The sequence below is a fragment of the Nelumbo lutea genome, chromosome 3 (assembly GCF_056320005.1).
Source record: "Nelumbo lutea isolate HS-2025 chromosome 3, American lotus-T2T, whole genome shotgun sequence".
Classification (NCBI taxonomy): Eukaryota; Viridiplantae; Streptophyta; class Magnoliopsida; order Proteales; family Nelumbonaceae; genus Nelumbo; species Nelumbo lutea.
The window spans coordinates 40904325-40915047 of record NC_142686.1 but is presented as its reverse complement, the minus strand read 5'-3'; the positions used below and the strand labels follow the sequence as shown (position 1 = coordinate 40915047).

General features: G+C 35.4%; 1 protein-coding gene across 1 annotated transcript; it reads right to left on the bottom strand.

The window, feature by feature from the left end:
* Positions 1-3920: 3920 nt before the first annotated feature.
* Positions 3921-9804, bottom strand: LOC148864452 (Cytochrome b561/ferric reductase transmembrane with DOMON related domain-containing protein). The gene is made up of 4 exons (XM_088974505.1): positions 9336-9804; positions 8394-8793; positions 5846-6132; positions 3921-4685 (listed from the first exon to the last, which is right to left on the bottom strand). The coding sequence occupies exons 1-4, from the start codon at positions 9528-9530 to the stop codon at positions 4410-4412; spliced, it is 1158 nt and encodes a 385-aa protein (XP_088830631.1). The 5' UTR covers positions 9531-9804; the 3' UTR covers positions 3921-4409.
* Positions 9805-10723: the final 919 nt, after the last annotated feature.

Genomic DNA, 10723 nt, shown 5'->3' with positions numbered 1-10723 from the left:
GACAGGGTTGGAAGCATTTTATTGATAGTAGAATCTATCACATAAGCAATTTTTACTTTGATTGGATTAATCAAATATCAGTATTTTGTATTATTCTTTTCTTGAATTATATAAAAATAACTTTTGAAGAAAATATCATCTGGATGTTTCTCTTATACATATTTTGTCTTATATGATCTTAATGTCACCTGACGACGTACTATTAATATTTTTTATTATTATATGAAATAAGTTTTGAAAAAAATATCATTTAAAAATTTCGTGAAGAAAGGTTTAATATACATTTCGTAACTCAATGGCACCTCGTGTCGTTTATCTCTAATAAACAATAACAAATTTACAGGATGCTGTTTGTGTTCACAGAAAATATGTCCCACAGGCCACAGCAAAGCCCACGCTGTCATATATCCAACTCAAAAGGAAGACCAAGGAAGAAATTCAAATCCAAATGCTCGAGAAAATGTCTCAAAGAAGCAGCAGTTAACAAAAGGGTCGGTTGGACGCAGCCGGCTGGACTTGCAATGTCCGAAGACAAAATTTTCTAATCTATTCTATTCTGTAGAAGCTTGAATAGACCTCCATGGCCATGTGGCTTACATCCATAGCCCTAACGCCTATTTGGGCTGTCACACGACTCACACTTGTCACTTGTCATCGAGACGTGTAGGGCCCCGAGGGTGTGATGCTCACGTGGTGGATCAGGAATACAATGGGTGCAACGAATTTAAATCAAATCACAATCACAATCACAATCACAATTCACAATCAGTAGGGTGAGGACAAGCATGGTGCGATTGCACAGCAAGATATACAGTTGAAGTGAGGTGGGTGGTGGTCGTTTCTAGTCCTTCTCAGTGAAGAGAGAAGAGTGAAGAATGAATTGAAGAGTGAGAGTAGTGTTTTGGAGCTAGCCATCAGTTCCATTATTGGAGTCCCACTTTGGAGACAGCCACTTAGAAATAAAGCAGGCAGACATAGACATGAAGGAGAACTATTAATAATAACACCCAGGACCCAGCCAAGCCCAAGTCATTGTTTGAGACATGTCCTTTACTCGAACTCAGATTCCCTAACTCAGACTTCTGTTTTTGTGATACATCTCATCCATCACTTTTGCCAGATTAAGAGAGGATTTGCCTAACTGGGAATATGAAACATTGATTTTCCATTCCAATCCCATTCATTTCAAATATTAAAATTTAATATGCATGTATAATAAAATTCTATAAAAATTAATTAAAACTATATTGTGAATACAAATATAGATTTATGCAGATTTCAAATCCCACTTAATTCCAAACAACTTTAAATTGAGTATCTATCTAAAAGCAATCCGTTTTTGTTTGTTTGTTTGTTTCTTTATAATCTAATTGATTTAGATTAAGCAACATGCATGATGTTTTCAAATGTGATCCCATCCAATTATGGTTAAACATATCATGCTTCTTTCTGTTTTGGATAATTAAAATACACTGCATATTAGTTTGGAACCCATATTTCCACCTTGCATATTCATGGGATAAATCTGGGCCCCAAAAAAACTGATGCCACATGGCTCAAAGTAAGACATTTTATAGGATATCCTTTATATTAAAATATTAACTGGCGATTATTAGTCAAGCAAAACATCCAATTCAAGGTTGACATGGACTACTAGCAAGGACCCACGTAGCCAATCAAAGGGTTCACATGACAAAGTCATTTATTGCTCGATCATCAGGAAGCTTCCTAATCAGACCCAATTAGGTTTTCTTTCTTTTAGATCTAATTACTATACTTTTGTCAGTTTACGCCCAACCCTTTTGGCCTGTAATACCCCTTCTATTTAGGCAATTTTCCATCTTTAGGCAATATATATATATATAGTTATTTTTTATAAGATAATAATTTATCAAAAATTAATTTCCATAATTTATCAAACAGTAATTTTGTGAATGTTAGAAAAATATTTTTGGCAATTAATTTTGTTTAATTTATTTTGGGTAGGTTTCATAATTAATTTTGGTAAATTTGGTGATTAATTTTAGTAATTTACAAAAAAATAAATTTAGTAAATTACTTTTTCTTAATAATTTTCCAAAAAAAATATTAATTAACTTTCGTAATTATTAAACAATAAAATTTTTGGTAAATTTCACAATTAGTTTTTATAAATTAATTGTGGAAATTAAATTTGATAAGTCTGATAAATTAAAATTTTAATTTTTGTAAATTTATTAAAAAATTAATATACTAAATTTTTGTATAATAACAAAAATTAATATACATATATATATATATATATATATATATATATATATATGGAATAAATGGAATTCTTTTTGAATCATATTTATGAAATTTGTGAGATTTGAATGTATGGTTTCTGAACGTTAAGAAAAGAGTATAAGAAGGCAATACAAGGAGCCTTTGATAAATGTTTTCTTCATTTTTTTTTTTTTTTTTTGGTATTAGACTATTAGCATGGAGAGACCACAATTACTTGGATTTGATCCCGCACCTCCACATTGGGAAGGATGCCAAGTGACCATCTCAACCAATGGGTCAACCAGTCAACCAATGTTGAAATAACTGTAGACAGTAAACATCTATGCTCAATTTGAGGGGATGTTGAATTATTTGGGCCAAGATGTACCTTGGGGCAGTTTTCTATTATTTTTTATGCTGATGGCTTTAGTGTACATTAATGGGCCTACAAGGCTCTTTTATTTCTTTAATCAAGCAACCACCATCTTAAGGGAATTCTTGTAATAGCGAAAACTTTTCTTCAAAACACCCATTAATTGTAACCCCTAATCCAAGCTAGATTTCATTTAGGCTTGTCCGATAACCTTTTACCTTTGAATTGTAAATCTACTATTTAGACACTATTGGACGGACAACTTTTAGACACCTCTATTCACTAATCAACCATTACCCATTAGCCTCTAGATACTCTAAACCCCCCATCCCCAAGGTGATATTGTCCACTATTGTCATAACCTTGCCAATGAGCTTTATAACAAAAACTACCTAAGCTGATTGGATGGACGTCAAAGTGTCTTTCTAGTGTTCTACATTTGCGAATTAGAGTCACAAAATACGAGCTATAGCTATTTGGCATCTCAACACCCAGTTTTGGCCGTGGAGGAAAATGCCACCTTATAGAAATCAACCACTAAGAGCAAAGAGGAGACCACCAAAAGAGCCCCTACCAAGGGGACTCCTTGTGTCGGGAATGGGTGTACCAGGGTAAGAATTGTATCTACTTGCTTATAGAGTAGATGTATTGTTCACTAATTTTTTTTATATGAAAATAAATAAATAGTAATTCTTAAATAATCAATAAATATAAAATCGAAAATGAAATAATAACACTATGGTCTGTCTTCCATGTCCTGACTATCATACCGGAAGCTTACGGCCAATCAACCAGCATCAAAGTGCTAACCAATCAGCTGGAGCTGGTTTTCATCAAAATTCATGGAGGGTTTTGATTGGTCAATGCTCTTTCGATATCACACATTTCCGGCATCATAGGTTTAATCTCAAGTCAAGTTTGATTACTTATGGCAACAACCCCACTTAAGGTAAGGCTGAGGTTGGGCAAATGGTTGTAGTCATTCAGAAAATCCCCCACCCCTATGCACAAATGTTAAAGACAAATCACCTCCATTGCAGAGTTTACAAAGATTTAGAACTTAGGATCCATTTGGTTTGCAGTCAATCCAAATCAAAATCAGAATCAAATCCCGTGGAATTATAATCGAAATGGAATAAACTGGAATAGGATTTCATTTCCAAGAGAGGGGGAAGGAATAGCCATTCCCTTGAAATGATGCATTCCAATTCTGATTCCAGACCCCTATTCCCACAAGCCAAAAGGGCAATATAAAGCTGTTGGTTGGGAAGGCATGAATGATGATGATGACGATGACGCATATACAATCTCCCATTTGCACATTACAGCACACTGAACTTTCATTACCATTGTCATATTATACAATCTGAGAAGAAAAATATAACCAAAAAGTTCCATCTGTATTCACAAACCAATCAAGAGGCTCCCTTGGCAGGGTCCGGTCACAGTTATCAGCTGTGCGAAAACATTTGGACAGTTGAGTCTCACGAGTAACTGCTGTCTTGGTCTTACAATGGGTAGAGCGTCCACGGTGGGGGTGGAGCTTACAGTTTTATACATCCTCAGTTTCTCGGGCGTGTGCCATAAAAAACCTAAAGCCCAGATAGTGGCACAATCTTCTTAAGAAAATACAAGGGCAGAAAAAAACAACTCTCCCTACCATCCTTGTAAGATTTTCTTTAGACTCAAGATCTAACCCTGCTTCAACAATGTAAAATAATCAAGGAAAAGAGATGCTCATCTACAGAAAAAATGAGGGAGCTAATTTCAAGTATTAGAACATGACCTACTAATTTGGATTGGATTGGAAGGTTGGAGGATCAGCGTTTTTCTCAGACCCTCTTTTCCAAAATAATACTTCTAAAACAATGACTGTGATGAGAACTACCGCAAGAAAGAATCCATAGGCTACCTTCCAAGAGCTACCTGCACCTCCAACTTGAATCCCTAGGACAATATTCACAGCTCCAAAGAATAGAGCGAGCCTCCCAACCCAATGGTGATACCAATTCCAATACTTGCGCTTCTTGGCTTGTTTGTTAGGCCGTTGGAAGAATGCTATCACCTGGTGCACCATGTAGGGCATACAGTTAGGTTTTAGATAATAATATAATCCCCATCACCAAAGCTCAGCAGTCTAAAGATCTGGATATATAGATCTGGACACAAATACATGGCTATCCATATGCATTGACTTTCTAATAAAAAACTTGCTGTATCTAGATTCATTTTTCCTTTCTTCTAGTACACTCAGATCTTGGAGCCCTTTTTCAACAGATATACAGCATTTGCCAATGCAGTAGATACATTTATTTTCACACATGCTTGAATAGCCAAGGCTGAATATCATCCAATTTCATGGAGAAGTAAACCATTTTTCCTGGTATGATGGCAAAAGCCATACAAAGAACCGAAAAAATAGTGATTTTTTATAAAGCGTCCTAAATTTCAGAATGAGATACATGGTCACATCCAATACATGGTGATGGCCTTTATATAGCACTCTATGATAGAATTCCAATTAGGAGAACAAGACTTCCAGTGGTAAATTGTGGAGAAAACATTTTCAAATTCCATGCTTCATGGTAAACTCAGGAAATACAATGCATAACTGGTGTTTAACAGAAACCTAAAACCTTACATACTGTTTGCCATGTACAAATGGGGCAATTACAGGTATTTGTGATCCACCATTAAATGGTTCCTGCCAAGAAATCTTCTAGAACAATGTTATCATAGCTATCTAACTTAATGGCACTCGTTTAAGTGCATATTTATTTATATATATGCATTTATATTGGTGTTGGATTCTTGGAAAAGGAAGATTCAACACCGAGCTTTATTTTATTTTATTTTGATAAAGACATTCGACATTGAGTTTGCTTTATATAATTTAGTGTCTTAATGGATCTAATTTCTCACAAAAAAAGTTGAAACGGCATGATTCCAAATTTGTTTTATTATCAATTCTAATCCTAAAAGCAGCATTAATTTATACAAATTTATGTCTAGATCATACCTTTGGGTAGTCTGTCAGTGGACTATGAAAACCTAAGCTGGAATTATTTTAATCTCATACCATTACAAAAAATACTATTAATTTATCATTTTATATATTATATTTATTTCCTAAGAGGTCAAGGTGGCCTACGGACACCACATTTTTGCACATACAGTTTTATCCAATGTGGACAGTTAATATCAGGTAATGGAGAACTCACAAACCTGAAGAATACTAAGCACAAGAACAAAGATCCCAATGCCTCTGTGTGTCGGAATATTTACATGCAGTCCATCATAAAGTGCCTTCCCAGCCACCACAGTAGCAAGCCCAATGATAAATCCCACAAATTGAACGAATGTATGGATATAATACCATAGAGGATCCCGGTGCTTATAGTATCTGGCAACAATTGCCCCAGCTGGAAGGATCACGCCCCATGCAGTTATACCCAGAACTCCATGGCTCCTTTTCAAGTTGTTAGTGTTTTTGGGAATCACAGCCGGGGAACCTTTACGAGAACAACTACGTAAGTAGTCATGTATTTTGGACAAGATAGTTTCATTAAGGCATTGAATATTATTTATTTGCTTAAACATGGATAACAAAGTAAGCATAAAAAAATCAAAGGAGCAAATATGAACAAGAAAAGCCTATCAGATGAAAAAACAATCACAGGATAGAGGCATCCAATTTTTAATGGAACTATATGACAATTTGACAATTTACAGATGCAACTCTCCATACCAAATTCTTACTAACTTTTATTTCCATGAACAAAGAATGACTTTTTATGGTTTGTCAAATAGCATATATAAGTAGCAAGTAACATAACAGTATTAGTTTTCTGATGTAAGAACATTTACAAATTAAGTAAATCAGGTTCATAATATTTCTACTTTCTTTTTCTTCTGAATCCCCTGAGATTTTCTAGACATGAAAGCAAGTAGAAAATAAATGCATAGATCCCAGAAACTCCCATACACAGTATTGCAATAACATTATCTGAGAATATGAGCAAAAGAGAGTATGTGCAGTACTTCTGTACTAACTATTTTTGGAGGGAGGGAATTATTCCTTTTCCTGTAAATCTGTCAGAAATCATGAACCAAAATTTCAAAACTGTGTACTGTTTTCAAAATCAATTAGAAAATGGAACAGAAAAAAAAAGGAATCAGAGGAACTTTGCCATTCTGTGACAACAAATTTCTGGCAAAGTTGCTCAATGATAAATCAAAAGACCAAAAAAAAAAACCTCACCCACCCCCACCCCCTCAATTCTTGAATGGAGAAAATCTGTAAATTCTGGCCTTTTAGTTTTAGCACCACATCAGAGTATATCATATTTACTGGCCTCTTTGCCAAAAGATAATCTATAGTTTCATGGGGAAATTGCAGACTATTGATCTATCACTAGTAAAGGATTTTTTGGGTTATGAACCTGAAAATATATTGGCCTTCAGAAAACACCTTGCACAAAATGGATTTCTTACTGGTAACTGGTATGATTTGTGGATGATATATCGCGAGAGCCATACCCACTTAAGTTAATCTCAACAACGTCCAACAACATATATCATTAAAATACATATCAATAATTGTGATAATGTAGATAAATAATAGGATAAGCACTCCAATGAAGTGAAAAGCAAGAAATGAAAGAAATGAAATAATAGGATTTTTTACATGGAAAAGCCTCCAATAAGGGAAAAAACAGAGGACTTTATCTGTCAAAACTTCCACCATTCAAAGAAAATAATGGTGTTACAACTCGCTATCAATGTTTTAAAATGCGGAGGCATGACACGAGGCATTCCACTATCTAGAGGCGTGAGGCATAGTTCGGAATGCAAGAGGCATAAGCCTCTTTAAGAGGAGAGGGGTTAGGAGGAAGGGGAGGAGGATGAAGAGGAAGGGGGGATCTCAATTTTTCTTTATTTTTAATAAAAATCTTCTATATTAAGAAGAATAAAGATGCATAACATTAATTGAAAGGGGGGGTCTTGTCAATATATTGGACCCACCCAACCCACTCATGAGGAGGAACAATAATAGATTTCATACCACTTGGAACAAAAAGTAAGGTCCATTTGGAAACTAAATAGTATAACATAGCCATCATTAGCAAAAGCCTAAGAAATAAAAATTTATAAAAAAAAAAAGTTTAAGAAAGAAAACATTCACTTGAACTGAATCAATCATATATACAATGGTGTTTTTGAGGTGCTGGGGAAAGGATGTATTTAGTTCCATCAATAGTAAGTGAGAAAGGGGAAGTTGTGGGAGAATCCATCAGACATTTTAGGAACTGCATACAGAACTTCCCCACAACTTTCCTTCTCTCATCTACTTTCTGTGGAACCAAATGCAGCCTAAAGAACCAGGATTGTCATATCTGAGTGGGAAAGTAGTTCACTTGAAAAAGAATACAGCCTTATCTAAAACTCAGCGGATGATGGAAGGTTTCCACATATTCCAAATTCATCCACTCACATGCTTCCAATATGCAATAGAAAGTTCCTAACTATAAGCATTGAGGCATCAGGGCAATCCCAGCTTTCTCATAAATTGTTTCTGGGCCCAGTTCATTTTCCCCCATAATGCTACATAAGAGTGTACAAGGCAATGACAAATATTGTCTTCCTTTATAGCTCAATCAAAATGATTAGCACACCACATGTAAAACATCCACATGATACCAGCAATGTAAAAAAAAAAATACTAATAATAATGAAGAAGACTTGTTGAAAAGGCACAAGGAAAGCAAAATACCAGGAGCAGAGAAGTCAAATACAACAGTTGTTTTATCATCGTGCTTTGTTAGCCGATTGTGCATCGGGTATGAAGTTCCAAAAGCTAGTAGTATTTGTTGATGAGTAAGAGGAGTTGCAAGATTCAATTGAAATGCCAAGTAAATGGTAGCCTCATGAAGAACAGTAACAGTTGGAACATTAGTAAGTTGCAATTCACCCTTGTCTGGTATTACTTCAGACGTGCTTTGACCACGCAAGTAATACTGTTTGATCTTTGCTCGTCCTTCTTTATTAATCCAACCTACCATAGCACTTGAACCAACCATCGTTCCATCTTTTGAAAATCCTATTCCAACCCACCCCGTAGTATATACAGCAGATAATACAATGGTCAGGACATTACTTTGACTCTGAGTGTACTGCAATAGATAACAATAATTAGAAAGATGTAAATGCTTTGCCTTCAGATGCAGCAAGTGTTTCTATGCAACAAATATTATAATTTTCATAAAAGTTAAAGTCATTCACCAGCAAGTGAGCATTTTTACATAAAATTAAAAACTTGGATAGGTAAACAAAACACTGCCCAAATTTTGGATTGGGCATAGTAGACAGCTCCTATTGCCCGGTAGGCATGACTGCATAACTATGTAAGTCATTCAACCGTATGACGTTAGGGCTATTATAAACAATTGAATTCAGACATAATAGTTCAGTTTAGGTGCGAAAGAAATTGGTTATAGACATTCCCTGGTTGAGATGTTTTAGGAGGCTTCCACCCTAGTAATTACTCGAAGAAAAAGACCCAGAAACAAGCAAGAAATAAAAAGAAAGAACTTGATTTGGGCATGCAAATACGATTCTGTGACTTCCATCTTAAAGCAAAATGTATAACAATTCAAAATATCTCATCATAAACGAGATCCAACACCGAAATTGGAAGAAAAGAATGTGGGCTTACTCTCAAAATGAAAGTATTCCAAACGGTTGTACAAGTATAACCTGAATAATTGCCGTAAGGAGGAGGAAGAAAGCTGTTCAAATCTTGTTTGCAAGCATCAAGTAACCCATCGCCGTCGGCGACGACAGGGAGGATCTCCGCTTCCAAGAGGAGAACCAGCGCAGCGAACAAACGGAAGAATCTCGGCGGCAACATTGACAGTGGATCGAGAATGAAGAAGAGGCAATGGTGATGGTGATTAAGGATGGAGGATTTCTAAGAAGTGAAGGGAAAAGAAATCAGGAGAAATTGGTGGTGGTGGTGGTGGTGTTAGGGTTTCGAAACAGTTGAGATGTTTTAGTCTCGTGCACTTCAAGCTTGTTCCACTGGCAACGCTAGTGTCTTGAGATGATAGCGGTTGGTAATGGCGGGTCATCATCGTTCCTGCTCCCTCTCTCTCTCTCTCTCTCTCGTTACGATAACGACTAACGACTAACGAGGAACAAGATCGAAGTAAAATATTGCTTATTGCTTTCTTTTCAGAATGCCCAACAAGTCCCGAAAGCTTAACGGCCGTTTGATAACAGATGATGTGGCTGAACTGAATGCCTCGTTGCTTAATAGCTGAGTGCCATGTTGAATTACCGTATTACCATGTAGGGTAGGGTAAGCCGGTAAGCCAAGCTCAAGAAGCTTCAGACTAGACTTCATCTTGTGCTTGCACTGTCGCACATGCACAGTCCAAACAATGGGCTAGGGTCCAACTATTAGGATTGAGCAGGATTGGGCCTGAGTTGGGGATGGGGGCCTTATTTATTTATTTTCTTCAACGGGCTACACAATGGGTAGGGATGCACCCAAGATCTGATTCTACTTGGTCGAATTCGGTTCATCCTTATTCGGATAGGAAGATTCGATCCGATGTATATTATATATTTATAAATATAAATATATATATATATATTATTTATTTATTTATAAATATATTTTTTATATTCTATTATTTATTTTTTATAAAAACATGTATATATATGATGAAATAATTAAAAAATGCTTGTATTTTTTGTTTTTACTTTATTTAAATTTATATATTTTAATTTTTTTTAATAATTTGTTAATTTTTAAAGAATTATTGGATCAGATTCAAAGATCCAAGTTACTGATAGGATTACTCCTTAAGGTTAAGGTCTTAACCCCTCAACCCTGGTGGTAAGGGGGATTTGATCCAAAGTCTCTGCTAATCCTACCAAGTAAGCCATGATCAGTTGGCTATTGAATGATGAATGAATTCAATTATGTGTAACCAATCAACTAGTATCATAAAAGTGGTAACCAATCAAGTGGTTATTTAATTGGGGAGGGAGTTTGATTAATAAAAGCTCCTTATAAGTATTATCTCTCAGTTGGAC